At 36.7% G+C, this 21,150-nt stretch overlaps 1 protein-coding gene across 1 annotated transcript in view; it reads left to right on the top strand.

Annotated features, from left to right (window-relative positions):
• LOC118269456 (uncharacterized) overlaps positions 1–21,150 on the top strand; it is a 219,648-nt gene that overhangs the window by 1,360 nt on the left and 197,138 nt on the right. The window contains exon 2 of the mRNA XM_050703117.1: positions 7,365–7,777. Coding sequence (XP_050559074.1) covers positions 7,543–7,777 — 235 coding nt within the window. The 5' untranslated portion in view covers positions 7,365–7,542. The remainder of the gene's footprint in view (positions 1–7,364; positions 7,778–21,150) is intronic.

A 21,150-nucleotide genomic window follows, 5' to 3' on the forward strand; every position in this document is an offset into this window, starting at 1 on the left:
GCAGTAAAGCTAATTATGACCTTTATATTATAGTATGGTAGTGCTGTAAAACTAACTCTCTCCGAAGAGTCAAAATCTAACTTGGGTATCTTCAATTCCTGAGTGAACAGACTGCTCTTAGGAAGGCGTGCTCCATCATTGGCCACATCATCGCTTACCACCAGGCGAGATGGTGGCCAAGTGCCATCCTGTTAAGTATAATACCATCAAAAACATCCTGTAAAAAAGTCCAAGTCTCGCACCTCATCAGTTTTTCTACCGTAAAAAGTTGTGAGACCCAGGTAATACCAAGTCGGTTATTTTATTTAGTTCCTACTTAAGGGACCTTCTGTCTTATGTTATTATGTAGAAATAACAAACATTATGAAAATCGGTCCACTATTGGCAGAGATATCAGTGAACATAAATAAAAAAATATATATAAACAGTGAAACATAGAACCTTCTCCTTTTTTTGAAGTCGGTTAAAAAAAACAAAATCTAAATCACTTGGAGGAAAAATTTTATAGAAAACATGTCCCTCAATTTTGAGGGATTGATTGAGTAAATGGAGATTGAGGGGCCGGTGTCCGGTCACTATTACTGACTTGAAACCACTTCGTTGTCTCTTCACCCTCGGGGCAAACTCTTCCGCAGCAGATTCTCAAGTGGGTGTCAACGTGACCACTGTAATATATTTTTTTTAAAGATTCTTGTGGAGATAAATAGCCTGTAGTGGTTAGTGGTTGGTGTAGTATGAAATATCTTTGTTATAAATAAGTAGTAATATAGTATAGGAATCGATTCCGTGGAGAGCAAACTATTTAAAAAAAAAAACAGTTAAAACAATATACGAGTAGTCGAATACTATCTACTATTATTTTCAAGTCGTGAATTCAAGGACCATAATATTATTTTTGTCGTGATATAGACATAGATAGATGAACAGGGTGTTAAACGACAATAATAACACATAGTTTTTTTAAAACTTTGATTTAAACTAGGATTTTGTGCAGATCCGAAATAAATTTATGGATCACACAAAGTGTTGCTCCGTGTGGGAATCGAACCCGCTACACGTTGCACGACAGCCGGCTGCACAGTCACCAGATAAAAAATAATTAAAATACTCATTCTTTTCTATTCAACCAGACAGTCATTCGAAAATCTTAAGTCTACTGACGATGAAAATGGTTTTAGAAAACAAAATGAAGTCTCCCTTAATTAAAATTGTCTACAGTCAGTGTTTAAGGTACTTTCCCTACATGTGGCATTGCTGTGAGACACCCTGTGTAGTGTGTCTGTTGTGACGTAGCCATTTTCGATGATTTATTGTTATAGCGTGTTCAGTAAAGAGGTCAGAAGCTCGTTGGTCCGTTAGCGGTGTTTAAATTTTTAGTACGACATAGAGAAGTACCGGCCACCCTGTTATTTTTAATGGTACGTCATGAAATAGAGGTTTTAACTCTTTAAACGCCGTGATGGTCACCGGTGACCGACGTTAGCGGGAGGATTTGCCTTCAACAGTTTTCTATTGGCAGTAGAGAATACAATCCCGAGCATGTTTTTCAATCCCGGGATTACGGGATTTTAAATGTGTAATCCCGGGATCCCGGGGCTATCCCGGGATTAGACTTTGTGGTTTCTAATTGGGCTCAAATGAAAACAGAACTTGAGTTATTTAAAAAAATTATTTTAATATCGTTGCACAATATAAATCACATTACAACACAATACAGTACGAAACGAAAATTGACAAAACAATCAAAATACTTTTGCAAGAAATTTAAAAGACAACACAACAAAACTAATTAGAATTTCGAAAATACAATCGCAGGAATATCAAAGCATCCAACGTTTCACTTCCAAGCCTGCTTCGTAGTTTATTGCCAATATAAGCAGCAGCTGAAAACGCTCGCTCAGGTTCTACGCTGGTTGGAGGAATAGACATTAGATATTTATTTGCTATTTCTAAGTGATATCCACGAGTTCCTCCATTTTCGAACAGGCTCATTTCACGTCTAATACTATTTGCCAACCCTGATTCATTTTATTTATTTATTTATTTATTTATTAAAACATGCATAATTTTACAGCTTAAGCCAATACATTATACAGTTAAAATGTTGAAAATTTACAACAAAGAGAGAAAAAAAAAGAAATACAATATTTTTAATTACTTAAAACTAATTCATCAGCCATCCATCTTCTCACAAAACCTTAAACATTCGCGACATACATCCTTCCATCTCGCTGCGAACAAATCACACTCTGGTGCGGACGTCAAGAGAGCATTGATCATTGTCAATGCACGAACGAGTGGAGAATTTGCATGCGCGACTGTTCGGGCTGCCGGCACAGCCAGCAATGGGTGCTTGCGCGGCCTAAGCTGATGTTTTAGCACTGCCGGCACAAACAACCGTACCACCTGCGCCACCAGCTCGGGACAGTCAGATTGCCCGCGCAGTGTGCTACAGGCTGAAATAATGAGAGAGTAATTCCGTCTTACTTCCAAAGAATTAAAATTTAACATTCCTAATAAAAACTTCGTGGGATATAGAAAAGGATAGTACCCAAATAGCTTTTTGTACAGAAACCTAAGGAATGCTTTCTGCACCTTCTCCAGTAGCAAAGCATAAGTTCCCTCATGAGGATTCCATACTATGGATGCTGTTTCTAGTTTGCTACGTACTAGGGCCATGTACACTAGTTTAATGGCCTTGGGGTTATCAAATTCCCGCATATTACGGATGACGAAGCCTAACCTGCGATAGGAATCTGTTGTAAGTAACCTCATATGTTCGTGAAAATTTAGTCGAGGATCGAATATTACACCCAAGTCCTTTACGGTATAGACGCGGTTTATGAGCTCTGATCCCAACAAGTACTCAACATGCAAAGGATTATGCGCCCGACTAAAGGTCATCACATTGCACTTGGTTGTATTAAAATGGAGTTTGTTTACTTTGCTCCACTGGTACAAAGCATCAATATCACTCTGTAAGGTATGAGTATCTGTTAAATTTTTCACACCATAAATGAGTTTAAGATCGTCAGCATACAATAGACACCTCGCGTGCTTAAGACACGATTCTAGGTCGTTTACCATCAATCCAAACAGTAGAGGGCCCAAAATTGAACCCTGGCTAACACCGGAGCGAGTGTGATAAGGCGGAGACACAAAACAACCGTATCGCACGTATTGCTGACGATCACGCAGGTAATTTGAGAAAAATTTTAGTAATTTCGGTGAGAAACCTATATCATTGAGTTTACCCAGTAGTATATCATTATCTACACGGTCAAAGGCTTTTTTAAAATCAAAATAAATAATATCTACTTGAACATTTTGGTCCAAGTGTTGCGAAATGATATCCACTACAGTAAGGAGATTAGTGCTAACAGAACGGTTAAATCTAAATCCGTGTTGTGAATCACATAAATGCGGTTGTATTTGTCGACTAATGTCTACTAATTTTGTATTTGTACTTTAGGATCTGGGGAATTCATACTCTTATCAATTTCCAGCTGTAACTTTTCCTTTAATGTCAATCCTAAAAATCCCGAGATTAGCCAAGTACAGTCCCGGGATTTTCGGGACAAGAAAACGGCCGGGATCCCGGGATCCCGAGATTCGGGATCCCGGGATTGTATTCTCTAATTGGCAGTCAAAGACTTAAAGAGCTTATGTTTGGGAAGAGATATGTTATTGGTTGGTACCTATTTCCTTCGATCAACTATGATAATGAAACCGAAATTACCTAATACCGTTCTCACAAAATCTTTGATTGAGGTTGATTTTTTTACTTTAGCTGTTTTTATCTAAAAGTTATGTAAATTATTGATCAAAAGATTTAGTTTAAGGATGTTTTTTTTGTTACACATAACTTAGCACTGGTGGAAATGGAATCAGCTAAGCTATGTTTTTATATAGAAAGATGTGTGTTATGGATGGCTTCCCTACTATAGATACATAGTATGTTCCTCGCACAGCTACACAGCTTACTATCGGTGGAAAGTTGGAAACGGTCATATAGTTGCACAGCTTAGCTGATTACATCTTCGTAGCACAGCTACAACGCACATGTCTTGTGGAAAAGCATCCTAATTACTAACAAGTTACCTACCAAAATAGAGATACAAACATATATTAATGGAAGTTCATTCTACACTGACTCCCAAAGGCAACATCTTTCAATTAGGCTACGCAAGTGGGGCGTGCAATCATTAAATTTGATACTTCGACATGACTCGCGTGTCACAAATAGTTTTGGTCCAACTGCCTTTGATGTATGGCTTAAAGTCAAAGGTACCTATCCTTTGGGAAACGGGTATTTTTGTTCTGAAACGAGATCGAAGCGTGAAACGGATTCGGAATTTTTGTGTCACCTATTTTTTGGTATTTTTAGCTTACCTATGACTAGTAGAAAGTCGGCTTTGAATAGTAGAAAGTCGGCTCACTATCATCCCTACAGAGTTGACTTCTCTTGGATGCAAACGAAACGGTTCGAATCCACGTTCCTAATCCGTGCAGCCAGGGAATGGAACAATCTGCCGGCTTCTATTTTTATTAGAAATACCACCCGGGTCTTTTCAAGGTCAGAGTATATAGGTAATTTCTAAGTCTGTCGTGCTTCATCCTCAGCCACATCTTCGCTTCGCCATCCTGGCAGTAAGCGGGTTGGTGGCCAAACGCAGACTTATCAACGTTACAAAAAAAAACCTATGTACTTTCTTCTTCTCTAATACTATCTTCTGATTTATTTCGTTGCGGGATTCAAGACAGTCATTCATGTCCCTGGGACGCGCTGGACTTCAGTATTCCGGTGTTTTCATGGTTGTATCTACTGTAGATCCTGGCTTACAGGAGTTGCTGGTATGGGAGGTTGTGGCGTGCTTGTCCCATTACCTATGTGCTTAGGAAAATGTTTTCGAAATAGAACATTGGAAAGATTTATGTGTTTCTGTGGTTAAGGGAGGTTACGCGAATCATGGCATCCCTTGAGGAGATCGGTAGACAGTAGCATTGTGGTTTTGTATGGATCCGTGAGATGAGGCTCAAGAGAGACCCTTTTAAAGTCTCCCTTGAGATCAGACCTTTTGTGCCTTTGACGACCTTAAATCTTTCTGGCGCTGCCTTGATGGAGAGGTAGCTTGGATAAGGTCCGACAATTACAATGCCTTCGTTAAACAAATACGATTATTGTGAAATAAAAAATCTCTTAATCTCAATAAAAAAGTACGGTACTGACAAAGATTTCAATACCTTGCTTTGATTCATTTCACTGATATTTTTCTCAGGAATATTTCCTTTTGTTTCGTGCATTACACCACTGCCTCGTTCGGGATTACGGGTTTGATTGCCGGGTCGCAAAGTACTACTGGGTTTTTTTCAGTTTTTACAAAAAATTCTCAGTAGTACCATGGACTCTGGAATTGTGCCCAGTATATGGCTATAAGTTCATCCCCTATTACATGGGATTTATATCCCAAATGGTGAAAAGTGGGTGTACATTGTGCAGTGGTATTACGTGTCGTATGTGCACCTCTGCTTACCCCATCGGGGATAAAAAAGGCATGACGCTGCGTTGCATTTTTCCATTAGAACGCATGAAGAAGGTACATAATATTAACCATAGCATAGTATCTAAAGGTATAAAACAAAGAATTCTGAATTCCTATAACGTTCTTAAAAAAAATATTATGTAAGCACTACCCAACGGATTACATAAACACATTGATTAAAAAAGAAAACAATATCTAAATTGCAATTCAGCCAAGCAATATCTAGACACACGGCAGTGTGTCCGCCAAGTTCGAGCAAAAAAACCGACACACCGGCCGTGGGTTATATTACACGAACCATTTCGGGCCAAGTTCGACCCACCTATAACTCAAAATCTATTTTATCTACGCATATGAAATTTCTAGTATCTGTCGAGACCTACTTACTTATCTAAAATACGAAATTTCATTAATGTACCTATTGTAGGTCTTGAGATATTGACGTCAGAAAATCGCTATTTTTACTATACACTCACTGACTGACTGACTCACTCACTCACTCACTCATCAAAAACCTAGACCACTTCCAATGGTCGTATTGACTTGAAATTTGGCATGGAGGTAGGTCTTTGGGTCAAGGTAAAGGAAAAAATCTGAAAATGGCCAAGTGTGAGTCGGTTTTAAAAATAATGAAGGTGGAAATTCATACCCCCAAGGAACTAAAACAAAAAAAATATCTATATCTTCCAATGGTCGTACCGACCTAAAATTCGTTACGAAGGTTTGTATTTAGTCAAAGTAAAGTAAAATAAGAAAAAAAGAAAATAAACCTTACAAAAATAAATGAAATCCCACCCAAAACATAAATGTGAAAGGCTGCCAAGTTCGATAATATTGGAATGCTTCGCCTATAAAAGAAGTGAGATCTAAATAAGTACCAAGTTCCATACACAGACCTCAGTTAAAAATGATATAACTTGGCAAGTTTTAATAGAAAATTATATACTTGACTCATTGCGTTTAGTAGGTTTATAACAAAGTGTGTAAAAACTTGCCAACTTGTTATATCATTTTTAACTGAGGTCTGTGTATGGAACTTGGTACTTATTTAGATCTCACTTCTTTTATAGGCGAAGCATTCCAATATTATCGAACTTGGAAGCCTTTCACATTTATGTTTTGGGTGGGATTCAGTTTACGACCCCATTTTTTCCCACTGTTATTATATTTTCAAGATTATATTATCACCTACTCTGCAAAAGTCAAGTCTCATCTTGTTAAAAGTTGAACGATTTTATCCATACTTAAATAACTGAAGGGGATCGAATACCATAAATAGCCAAGTTTTATTAAGTACGGCCAGAAACTTTATACTCGCCTACTTACTTAGTTATATTTCATATAAGTAATTTCATAAAGTCATGATAAGTAGGTATTTTGTATTTCTGAAATGTTGCCTTTGATAGATATCTGAGGGCATGGCATGAAAACACAAGTATACCTACTTTTGTTGAAATTCCTTGTATTATTGTATATTGTTTAGTCTATATCATGATTACGAATTACGATGGTCTACTTTATTTAAAACGTAAAATAAATGTTATATTGATATGATAACTATTTACATAGTAACTCAAGACAGATGGTCCGTTAATTAGGGACTAAATAAAATAACCGACTTAGTATTACATGGATCTCACAAATTTTTACAGTAGAAAAACTGATAAGGTTGAAAAACGGTACGGTGCGGTAGAAAAACTGATGACATTCACATAATGTTTTTGATGTTATTTCTCTTAATGTTTGACACTTAGAAATAATACATTTGAATTGAAAGCACAATGACAACGTAATATGAAACCTAATTTCTTTTTGTTCCAGATCATAATGGATGTTCATAGCAAGTAGGTTTGTTTAGAAAAAAAAACAACAACGTCTTCATTTTTCGAACGACAGAAAAAAAAGAAACAATGGACGAGACAAAAGCAATAAGAATAAGAATAAAAAAGAAAAGTGAAATGTCAAGTTGTTGAGGTTAATTTTTGAAAATCGAATAATTATGTCGTCTGAAGTGTCGTTGGAAGGTCGAGAGCGGCCGGGATTCGTGCGGCGTGCGGCCGCCGCGTGTGCTAAGGCGGCATTTTCCCAAATTGGCCTGGTGATCTTAGTGGTGATATACGTACTCCTTGGTGCAGTGCTCTTTGAATATTTGGAGTCCGGTCCCGAGGTGCAGAAACGGTCTGCCATACAGAGATCGAGAGAGGAGTGCTTGAAAGAACTCTGGGCTATAACAGGTAAGAATAATAGTCAAGTTCAATAAATGTATCTATTGACCATACTGATTTGAATCTTTGTTTCGGATGATTTTGCATTAAATTTTCGATTCCGATTGATGATTCGATTCCCGCACGGAACAACTCTGTGTGTGGTCTACAAATTGTTTTTCCGGGTCTGGGTGTTATGTATATAATAATATGAAATTGTATGTTTGTAAACCCCTCATTAGTTTAAAAAATACTTTTTGGAAACTATTCTATCAGCAGATACTCTCCCTATTACTTATCTCCCTCCTACAAAAGTAGATAACAAAGGATTTACTCAAACACGTACTTACAAGAAAAGGTCAAAGCCCCTACAGCTCATATTAAAAACCGATACGTTACCTATCACAAGAGCCCACAAACACAGTTATCTATTCAATCGAGCGATTCGATAAGAAAACTATTGGACCGTACAAAACTTCCCTTTGACTATCTAACCTACAGGTGGATTGCCTTTCATATGTGATTTCCCCCGAGAAACAGTGATACGATGAAGAAAATACGTCATTCGATGGAATCAAGTTGGTATTATTGGATATTATTTCTGTCCTGTGATATTGTGCAGTGCAGTCTGGCAGGTGATTGGTGGATCATTTTTAAGTCTTCGGTTTTCTGTGACAAGATCTATTTTAGTTTAGCAATTAGTTTCGATCGAAGTTCTAAGATCGAAGTAATACCTACCGCAGGCGTTAAATAACACTTGCGTTGTGTTTCACCGAGTAAGTAAAATTACTGGGGACTCACTGGATAATACCACCCCAAATTCCAGTAAGGCACTTGTTACTTTCTTAATGCAATGTTTGTGATTGCTTACCATCAGGTGATCCGTCAGCTCGTTTGCCGTATGACAGTTTTGAAGAAAACTTTTGTGTAATGTTTTTATAGTACTTATAAGCCGGTAAACGAACAGACGTATCACCTGATGACATAAAGAATCGCTGCAACGCCCATGGATAATAAAAACACCAGAGACGTTACCAATGCATTGCCGGCCTTTTAGGATTTAAGAATTTAAGGGTTGTTGGGGAATCGGGGATTGAACAGAACGAAACACAACGCAAGTATTGTTTCACGTCGGTTTTCTGAGGCCGTGGTATCACTCCGGTCGAGTCATCCCATTTACCACACTTTATAATTTGTATTCAATCACCCAGTAATTTATAACAACATCTTTTTTCTATATAAGTTTTTAAACTGACATGGTCACTACCACTATTATTAGAACTTATGACGGGATATTTACCATGTTTATTTATTTCGATGAGTTTCCGATATTTCGGCACTGTTGCAGTTCATCCGTGATCATGGCGCTTGCAACATGGTAAATATCCCGTCATAAGTTCTAATAATAATCTTTTTTCTATTAACATTCATAATTAAATCCATTATAGGAACTCGCTTCTGCATCTCCCATCTAACGGGTTCCGCTCATACATAAGTGACTATTATTACTTAACAGCCTTTGATCAATGAGTCTATAGTATTCTAAAGATGTAAAGAGGTTCTCGCTTAACGTGTCTCATCTTATTGTGGAAATGGCGTCGAGAGGAGAATTTTAATGGCGTTTGTAATGTCGTGTCGATTTAAAGCTAAAGTAAGAGCGATTATTTTGAATTGAATCTTGGATCGGAAAGGTTGATGTTAAGAGTTTTTTGTGAGAAATATGTTTGTAGTTTGTTGTGTTTTGAAGTTTTATTAAAAACTGATTGTAAACTAAGCCTGTTCGATCATAAGTACGTACCTAATGGAGTGAAACTAACGAGCATGTATGAAAAGACTGATGACTGCTAATGAAGCGAAAGAGGTATGTAAGATTCGTAGCAATTGGCGTTCCATTATTTTTGTCTACTCTCATAGGAGACGGGCGTAAGGTTATACATATATGTATGAAAGGTTTAAAATATTTGATCAAATCTTTTTTTATATTAAAAATGATGGTTGCGCAAAAAATTCGATATTTACCTGTCTTAATACTACGCAGTAGCAAACAATTTCGTTTCGGTAAAAATATTGCATTACTTTATTTGTCTGTCATACAAAGCGACGATGTTACTTGTAGGCATTTTATTAATTTAGTTATATCAGCCGTTCATCCACCCGACAGGCGCCATGACAGCCCAGCTCAACGGTTCGAAATTTAAATTAATTTGTATTCCACATTTAAACAGGGAACAATTGGCATCGTCAAGTTGTTAATTAATGATCAACAGATGTCGCTTATGTTGGCTTTTATTTTTTTTTAATTTAATATTTGATTCGAATTTAATTGATGTCAATTATTAAATTGTATCAGTTATTTATTATAGTACGGTAGCAACTTCTATTTGCTCTCACCTTGACCTCTTGGTAACAAACGAAACAATACAGTTCCGACCGAAATATGTCAAAACTATGAGAAAGATGACATCTGTGACATGTCACTGGCTACAATAACCTCACAAGCCAATAGACACGCCACAGATGTTACGGGTCTACTTACTTGTGTGAAATATAATACTTTAGGACTGTTGCTATGCCGTGGTGCTTCGAAGGTTTAAACCTACGTAAGTACTAATGTGACTTTCCCAAGTTATATCTACTTTCTAAAATTATTTAGATAGTACTAACAAACGGTGAAAGAATACTTCGTGAGGAAACCTAGGCTTATAGTTTCTAATTTATTATAAGTTTGAAGTGGCCAACCTGCATTGAGCTGAGCAAGCGTGTTGATTAATGCTAAAACCTTCTCAGTGTGAGAAAAGGCCTTTGGTCAGCGGTGACCACTTATAGGCTGATGATGTGAAGATGTGACGTTGCTCTAAAATTTTCCATTTTCAAACAACCGTGAAAAACATTGTTTGCTTTTCTGTTAAAAGTTAAAGTTGACTAACTCCTACGAGAGCGTAGACCCTTTAAATACTTATATCATTCAAATTCCTAGAATCCTACAAGTAGGTTTTATACCATATTTTCGTTGAAAGAGTTGGTAGGTTACACGTGTTAATATATTTCATACAAACTTACCTCATAATATTAATTTCATATTCAGACGTCAATGTAGACCAGTACGAGTACCCTTAGTACGAGTTTGCTTTACATTTAAAGTAATCGAAACGAGAACGTGTTTGACGCTTTGATTGGCCGGCTGGAATAAACCAACCAATCGTAGCGCCGATAGCGTTCTCGTTTACTGAGTATGACTTAAAATTGCGATGACCTATTGAGGTATGCACTATGCAGTAGTATAATCTAGATTTTCTCCTATACAAGCCTTAGGCCCAACGTGGAGATTATAGTGAACCCCTATTAAGTGGAGGACCTTTGTTCAGAAATAACCATATCAGGGCTACTTCATGATATAATAAATCTTTTATTCGACGTGACATCAATCTCTTCCTGACATCAATTACATAAAGACAAGAAGCCATAATGCTGTAAGCGCGCTGTCACCGCGCAAACCGCGCGCTTAGAGCCTTTTTATAATGACGCTATGAAATATATCATACTATACAGGATTTAATGTTCAAATTTAAATGACATGTTTAGTGCTGAATTAAAGCGGAGTCTCCTATTTTAATAACGGAGTTTAAACACTAAAATCGGTTTTAAAACTAAAAATTCCATAATACATTGTAATAGACTTTTTATTAAAATAACGTGACAAGTTTATCGTTCAGTTTAAAAGCAATTTCCAGGCTGTAATAGGTATTTTTAATATTCATGTCGCATGTATGAGGCTGCGATAATACTAGGGCAGCATGAGATGAAACTTATAATGTTCTGTTAAAGTGAAAACCGATCTGAGAGTTCGTGATCAAATTATTGATTGGAAATGTCTAGTAGTACACGTGATCGTTGAATATAGGATCTTTTGCTTTTTTTAAACCACTTTCCAAATAGTTTCGGCACAAATGGGCCGGCACGACCGGAGTGATATTACGACCTCAGAGAAAACCGACGTGAAACAACGCTTGCGTTGTATGAGTAAGGTTACTTGAAGCCCAAATGAAATGAAAGACTGGGAAGGGGGCCTTCCCAATCTTCCCAATCCCTGATTCCCCAACAACCCTTAAATTCCTAACCCCTAAAACGCCGGCAACGTATTAATAACGCATCTGGTGTTTCGGGTGTCAATGGGCAGCGGAGATTGCTTACCGTCTGGTGATCCGTCTGGTCGTTTATCGGTTCATAACATAAAAAGGGAGAGGGGCTATACCTATATGTTCATATTTAGAAACATAAATAGGGTATTGTTTGTTTGCGATATTCACAAGTACCTAATTCAATTTCTCATACTAATGTTACCAATTCAACTCAGAGACACCTAAAGCTACTTACAAACACAAGCTTAATACATCAGCAACCAATTAAATATTGAGCCCTCAACAACCGAACAGCTGGCACCTCCCAGTAGGTCCGAGATAACTTATGAACTGCATAATTCACAACACGACACAATAGGAGCCAGTACAAAACTGTCCCTTTGTCTTTATAAGTGCTTGGCTCACAAAGAAACTCTGCCGCCATACTTTTCCAGTAAAGGAACACTTTTCTCTAACAAGAAATGCTCATAATTTGACGGAATTTGTTATACGCATACATAACCTTACAAAGGCATATTACACATAATTTTACTTAAAGCAAAATAATTACGTGTCTTAAAATTTAAGGGGATTATGAATCAAAGATTTTTTGAGGATACTACAGGGACCGAATCAAAGAAATTTCGAAATTGGTCTACTCTTGTACGTTATTAGGTTTCGAACGCTACTTAAAAGCTTTTTGGTAGTAAGTAGGTACTTGTTTGGAGTGCTTCGAAAAATGAGTAATGGATTAGCCGAGAGAGTAGTCTGCGTCCACCTGTGAATTAATAATTTTGGTATTTGGATCACTACTTAAAACGTATTAAGTAGTTATCGCTGGTTTCGGAGTTAATATAAATTGTTGGCTTAGTAACGGCTCTGAAGATTGATCGCTCTTTGCTCTTTGAGTTAGTTTACGTACCACAGAGGTTGCGTTGAGTGACACTTAACATTGAAACTCCTTCGTGTATTGAAGATGTCAATTTCACTTAGACGGCCGTCGAGTCTTATGTGAAACTAGCTGTTGTCCGCGACTTCGTCCGCGTCGCATAATGACTTCTGCGAAAATTTTGGCTCTTTCTAAAATGAAATACCTTTTTATAAAATAAATTAGCCTAAGTTACTTCGTAGTACGTCAGCTATCTGCCAATCGAAGTCCCGTCAAAATCGGTCGAGTCATTTCAGAGATTACCCGGAACAAACAGACAGACGGTCAGATAGACAGACAGACAAAAATTGTTACTTTGGTGTATGTATCGCGTGGTTATTTCAATATTACAAACAGAATTACAAACACACTCCAATTTTATTTATAAGGCTTATATGGCTTAATAAGACTTAAGTTAAAATTACTCGGCTTGTTGGTTTTGAAATTCATGTGGTGATTGAGATTCTTGAACGAGATTGATGAGATTTTCTGCGGTAAGACAAAACATACTTGATGTGTGTAAAAGAATATGCGTGTTTGTGTTAGTAAACACGTGTATTCAATAACGAATTGTACTGGAACAGACAAAATGTAATACTTAATACACAAGAATGATTCAACCAAAGTTAAGTGTGCATTTCCACCAGAGATGTGCTATGCTAGGTTGCTGTGGATGCTTTTAATCATATTCATTGGTACACATAGTTTAGCAATGGTGGAAACGCACTCACCTAAGCTATGGTTTTTACATGGAAAGGTGCGTGCTATGGATAGCTACTCTATGATCAATACATCACATACTCGAGCCGCGCATCTTCCTTGCACAGTTACATAGCTTAGTGTCAGTGGAATCGGTCACATAGTTACGTAGCTTAGCTTTTACTGATGTAATATGTACAACTATGTAGCTATGCTATGATGATTCAGAGCAAAGTTACATAGCACATCTCTGGTGGAAAAGCACACTTAATATACAAGCACTTCGGAAAATTAAAATCGAATAATCCATTTCACCACGAAGTGAAGTGAAGCGATAAAAATTAATGTACGTATTAAATTCTTATCAGTATTTACCTTCCAAGGATCTTATTAAGTACACGTTGAAATATCGATGGAATGTATCCATGTACAGTCTACGCCATGAAACAAGTACAAAGTGGATATACCATTTTTTTGAGGAGGGCAAATCATCCAATATCTTCTCTCGCCTTGGGCGAGACGAGAAGGAGTGTCAGACTCTTACTGACTAAAAACCACCCCGTTCTTGCTCCTGCTTTTCGAGCCGGAGCCCCGGTAACCCGCTAAGTAGTCCGCAGCAAACCTTTAAGCTAGATTTGAACCGAAATCGTACCGTAGTATTAGAACGACGTTGATAACCGGTTCTTAACCAATCGTCCACGAGCACTACAGAGGATATCCCATAATGTGGTGGTGATCAATTATTTGTATAAGTAAGAAGGTGTAGATAGGTTAGAAGTGCTCAGAAGGCATAATAAAGTGTGGATAAATACCAACGTTTTTGTAGTATGGAACTGCTAGATGGAAAATAGAGATGGGTCTACGGGCGATGCATTATGTTAAAGGGAAGTCAAGTTATGACTTCTTCTCTATGTATTTGGTTTATGGTCTGCACAGTTATTTGGAAAGAAAAAAATATGATTAATTCAGTAAAAAGACAGTAGCTGTTGTCACACTATATAGTTTTTACCGGTGCTTATATCTTTTGGAACTATTGGACGCCTCAATAGCCAGTAACCAAACCATGGTTGCTGTCACTGTACCAAAGCAATCTTTATTTTGGTACCTGCGTATGAAATAAGTATGCAGACTGTACCTACTTCGTCCCACCTTCGTGAACAGAAAAGTCAATTTCGATAATAATTTATCGTTCGTATGCGACCGTTTGGTATTCCGATTTTCCGATTTTTTGTTAATTGCCCCATTTAGATATTACGGTAATCGAATAAAATTGGTTTGGGAACTTTTAATTAGGGTAACGATTCGATTTTGAGCTTTAATTGTAGGGTGGGATGGTAATTTATCTCGAGGGGTTTCCTTTGAGTATTGATTTTTTTAAGCGTGCAGCGAGATTTTTTTGTGATTTTTGGAACGGATTAGCAAAAAGTGACGTGAGTATTTGGAAATGTTATTTATTGATGTAGGTATGTGAGTATGTGATTATTAACTAAAAATGTTTGCGTTTCAGTAAAAATGTGCTGTAAATAGTTACGTCATGAATACCCATTACGAACCTACGACACAGAAGAAAATCCTAGTGTGGAGCAAAGTTTTATTTAAAAAGAAATATAAATGGGCGCAATAGGCAATCAATCAATTGACTGATTAGTTAAACTAGTTGGTTACCACAGATGAATAACTAACATTCCACTTTACGTACCAAGGTGTAACAATTATAAAATATTACCAGGTTAACGTACTAACATATTAGTGGATTTCGCCTTAGGCACTCCTTTTGCGTTCGCAATGTAATAATAATAGTGACCTAAATCTTCTAAGAGCAATGTAAAATGATAAAGGTTACCTTTAGTGGCATATTCTGTTGTGGGTAAAACAAATTCTTAAGGTCATTGCCCTGTTCTGTACCCTTAGTACGACTTTGCTTTTTGTTTAAACGAGAGTGCGTTCCGGCGCTCTGGTTGGTTGGTTTATTCGAGCCGGCCAATCAGAGCGCGCTCTCGTTTCGATTACTTTGAACGTTAAGCAAACTCATACTAAGGGTACTGGTAAAGGATTCTAAACGTATCAATCAAAGTCACGTTGATATAGACTTGAAAGAAATTTACTAGAATTTCATTTTAACCTGTTTGGTACTTAAAGTATTTATTTATTTTTTTGTCTGACAAATGTAAGTATAGGAATTTGTTGTATTGTTTGCGTAGTTGTAGAGTCTTACTGGTTAAAAGACAGTAAGACCTCTTTAAAGAAAGAAAAAGCTTTTATTTGACAGTGGCTTGAGGGTCACCATGGCATCCTCACCTTCCACCAGATACAGATGTTTTCTGCAGCAATTACGGAAGTTGCTTGCCTCGGATTCGGTGGGAGTGACACCTGGGTTTCGTTACTGCTAAGATCACCGGAAAGACACGGTGGAGTATAGGGTAGCGGTGTACCTCGTTTGTGCTGAGCACTGCCGTGTCCATAGGGAAGTGATCGGTGACTTTAACAATATAAGTTTTTAAACTGCCATGGTCACTAACACTATCATTAGAACTTGAGACGGGATATTTACCATGTTTATTTATGTCTATGAGTATTTATTTATGTCCGGTTTATGCGTGATCATAGCGTTTGCAACAGTGCAGAAATATCGGAAAATCTTAGACACAAAAATATGGTGAATATCCCGTGTCAAGTTCTAATGATAGACTTTAACAATGATTTTATTTCAATACTTAAGGTAAAACCTTATATCATAAAAACTATAACAATTGCAAATAGTCGCAAATTATCGCAAATAGTCTATATGACCACCAAAGTGAAACTATTCGAATCCTCCGATCATATGAATGGGAGCAAATGGATTTACTTCGAAAGCAACTTAATATAATTTTCCTAAACATGAGTCCCAAGTGGTTTCACTAAGCCCAACAACCCGACCTTCGCTGGCCTTCGTAATTATTATCATTTTATATACGCTGCCCCTTTCTATACACACCTTTATATTTGGTGTTTAGTCTAAATATGTTACATTAACAATTTATCAGTAGGTAACAGAACTGAGTCTGGAAGCTATTAATAGTTATTATTATGTTATATTACATGGCACTCATAACATAACTCATGAAAAATGTGTGTTACATAAAAAAATTGCTGCTCAGTGGACTCTGAGCCTTTCCAGAGTTGAGATTTTTTTATGTTATAAGCCGGTAAACCAGCCGGCCGATTACGTGATGGTAAGCAATAACCGCCACCCATGGACACGCAAAACACTAGAGGCAAGTGCGCTGTCGGTCTTTTGGGGGCTAGGAATTTAAGGGTTGTTGGGGGACTGGGGATTGTGAAGACAGGGATGGGGGTAATTGGGCCTCCGGTAACTCACACAACGCAAGCGTTGTTTCACGACAGTTTTCTGTGAGGCCGTGGTATCACTCTAATTGAGCCGGTCCATTCGCACCGATTCATGGCTTTCTCAGACTTAATAATAATTATTATCTATTTGATAAAACAAAAAAATGTTAAAAAACTTATCAATACACTTTTTATTAGTTCTCCAAACTAAATGACTATGTTGGGCGTCTATATTACGCTAATATACTTACCAAAATTATGCTAGGTCATGTACCTTTATTTGGTTAGCATTTAAAGGATAATGTATGCAGCAATAATCTGGGCCTAGGTAATAAATTATAACGCTTGACGCGCAATTTTTCATAAATCTTTTGTACTACGAACTGGGTTATATCAAGTAAACATTTTACCATAGAATAACATAGTAAAAACGTCTCTTTTTATAAAAAAAAATGGCTGATAAAAGCCTACTTTATAGTCATTTTGATACTTGTTGAATTCATTTTGTAAAAATCGTTTTTCACCTTGTCTATGAATGTCAAAATTGGCGCGCTGTCACGCATAAGGACCTGTGATAAGAGTGTTATTTTTGTATTCATACAGGTTGATTTGGCAAACTTCATACCGCCTCAAAGATTTTGTTTTCCTTCCCTGGACTTCCACAAATAATTCAAGATCAAAATTAGCCAAACCGGTAAAGTCGTTCTCGAGATTTAGCGAGACTAATGAAAAGCAAATGAATTTTTATATATAGAATTTTTTTTTCATGTATTCTATGATATATTTTCCTTCAACCTAAAAAAAGTTTTATGTAAATTAAATTACGATTTATTTTCTCACCTCACACACACTGAGTGGATCGAAAATAGAGTAAACAAACTTTCCACTTTCCCACTCGACACTTCACAGCTCTTCAATTTCCTGGGATCTCACAAATTGTCGAATGTTTCATATTGGTTCGCCAAGACTATGGAAAACTCGTATGGGATTCACTTGGGACGTGAGAAAAGTTAGATGGAAGATACGAACAAAAGTTTTCTTCAAAAAATATGTAGTTATGTGAAATATTCATGGAGACAGGAATTGCGAAACAAGTGGCTTTAAGAACTGTGTGGGTGTGTTCCTAACTAAAAACTTCCATTGACAACGTCACTAGTTCCTTTATGAAGAAGTTTCGCATTAGATATTTATTGTTTCTAAATTCGTCTGCTCGAAAATAAGTCTATGGTACTAGTGTTTTTGGTAAAGGAAGAATATAGCTGGACGTCGAAATTATTTTGATGTTTATTTGAATATCAAAGTCGCTGGCACAGCTATTTTTCTATGACGGCAATTCTGCCCGTGGCAACAGCGTCACCTCCTTTAATGTAATGTAATTTAGAAAAGTCAAATCAAAATATTCCTTCACTTGTTTTGTTAAGATAGATTTTAGGATGAGTAAAAACCTCTATGATAATCTGTTTACATCATAATAATTATTTATTTAAATCCCAATTTATCTAAATCATTTCACTGGAACACAGAATACCGATCAAATTAATCCCTTCAGTAATTACCAGATGGATTAACATTGCATTTAAATGCCGACCGATTTGTCGGACTAACGCTCACGATTTTAGTTACAAACCTATATGAATAATACAAAAAGTAGATGTTTGATTTTAAGTTCAGTATTTTTATGTAGTGATGGTAGAGTAAAATACAATTTAACCTCTATTACTATGATAGTAGAATCCATTTTTTGTCACCACACATACTCTCTCTGTGGATAACGTTAGAGCCAACTACAGGGTCATCCAGTCTAATATTTATTAGAGACTGGACAGCAGCGTACTCTCTGATAAACTTGGTCCTTTTAAGGTCAAAATACACAAATAACAAACACGGCTTCGGCTCAGCTCCGGCACGACATGGTTTCGAATTGTGGCTACCGCTAGCTGCCAGCGTGCTTACGGCGCGTGGACTGCGAGCTGTAAGCGCGCGATGCGACGATGTTTCACTTGCGCCTGGTGGGCGGCTAGTTTTAAGGAGTAACTTAGGCTTACTTTTACTTAGTCCATAATCCACGTGAGCGAAGCCACGGACATCAACTAGTTATATTAATATTTCGTTTAGATATTCACGCTATGTAGAAATATTTCTTGGTTATTTTATTTTACTTGTTAATAAACTTTCTAATTTTTTGTATAAGTAATTGTTTTCAAGGTAAAAATAACTTCGCATTGACGTCATAACGATTAAATTGAAAATGTAGTCTTTAGACGTAATAACAATTGCGACGCTTACAATGTATATTAATAAATAATAATAAAGGTAATCTATATTTTACAATTGTTATTGACTGTGTGGGTGTAACAGAACGTTAAAATGTTTTGGTCAATTAATATAATTATGTATTTTCCTCTACGAAACTAAAAGTGATATAATATTTCAAAATGAATTTGTGTCGAATTCCTGACAGAAAATATAACTTATTAGCATGTAAACAATTATGAACTCTATTTCAATGTCGTTATGGTCAGTTTTAGAATCGTAATACGAATCGTTATATCGAAAGCATTTTAAAATATTTACGCTTTATTGAGAACTAAACTGGAATCATAAGAACAATGGTACGACAAAAACAACCGTAGCAAACGTAGCGTTATGCTACGCCGTAGCATTCTGCGTAGCACCTAGTTTAGTTCCCCAGTTAGAATGATAAATGAAGTTCAGTATATTAGTTCGGAAAAAAAAATTATCAAATACATTTCAGACTTATTATAACTATGGGCAAAATTTAAACAACCGAATAAATACAATGGAAAAGCTCTGGTACTTCAAAGGCACAACGTAATCCATTGAACGAGAACAGCATTGGTGTATTGTAAACAAGCGAACAATACAAAAACATACAAAGCATTGAATGACTGATGGTAATTTTGGCTGGTGCCAACATATTCCCAATTTTTCTATATTTTTTACTCAATAAAGACTATTAACGCGCTTCACATAGAGTTCAATTTATCATTTTAATCACCGGATAAGGGTAAGGTGCAAAGAGAATTTATCATTGAAAATATGTCCATTTTATTGTCAGTTGTGTGAATTATTGTTAGGCGGATATGTGCGGTTAGGAGTATTGAATGAAGTGTGGATAAATTGGAGAGTGGTTTTGTAAATGCATTTTGTTTGGATTCGGTTTGTTTTGTCCATTGGACTATTTGTTTGGTTCATCGACTTTATATCCGATGTCGTTGGTTTAGCACGCCATGTTATTTATTGTATTGTTGTAAATATTGTTGATGGACCACATTACAGTCAGTTTTATTAAAAACTTTTCCTAGATGCCATGTTTTTTTGGATTACTATCGCGGTCTGTCGTAACCACCTTGGTATTTTATCGTCTATTTTTCAGGTAACCATGACTTGTTCTTAATTGTCTTCTTTTCTGGCAATATGACCGAAGAAGAACAAGCAATACGCAGGCAGATAGAGAAAGAGTAAGAGTAGTACAAATATATTCTACTCTGCCAACCTAAAAATTACTCTCTGATTAATCCAGTTGAAATTAGCACTCACTCTTCCATGGAATTCATAGAGCTGTATCTATTTACTAACCATCTGCCCTGCACAACTCACAAGGGAACAACCGTTCATGTTTGGTGGAAATTAAATTAATAAATAATACTGTCAGCTCAGAAGCTGCCAGCAAATTATCTCGTTTAAAATTAAGTAGATTTGCGGTGTTGTTGAAGTCGATTACCATTAAATCTACGTCAGAGTCCGTTTAATTGGCTGGTTGCAGTATCGCCGAGGGAATAGTTACCCGTTTACAGTCACTGTTACCCGTTTGTGGTTTAAACTGTGATGTTTATAGTAGTTGCTGTCATAAGCCGTTGTGTTTATGAGCGTTCTTTTGGTTGGTTGAGGTTTAAATGTTGCACTTTTTTTGTGTATTGGTTTTAAAGATGTGGTTGATTTTGATATTGTGTTATTATTGTAGAATTTTGCTGACGGTTTTAGAAGGGTTCCTAATTAGTGGCTTAGGGAAATATTGGTAAATGGACTCATCCAAGATAAACTAAACCTAACTATTAGCTAACACATGTTACTTGTCTAGTGGGTTACCGAGTCTCCGGCATTAAAAGGCAGGAGTAGGGACGCAAAAACGGGCGGAAATCTCTCTAACTGCGCCCAAAGTGGGAGAAGTCATTGGATGATTTTACCCCCTCAAAAAAGCTAAATATATCGTCAATTGAATAATATTATATAAGAAAAATACTACTTCTATTAAATTAGGTACCATTTAACGATTTCTTACAAAAGCAGTTGGTTAACACTACTAA

This window comes from Spodoptera frugiperda, chromosome 2 (genome assembly GCF_023101765.2).
Source record: "Spodoptera frugiperda isolate SF20-4 chromosome 2, AGI-APGP_CSIRO_Sfru_2.0, whole genome shotgun sequence".
NCBI lineage: Eukaryota > Metazoa > Arthropoda > Insecta > Lepidoptera > Noctuidae > Spodoptera > Spodoptera frugiperda.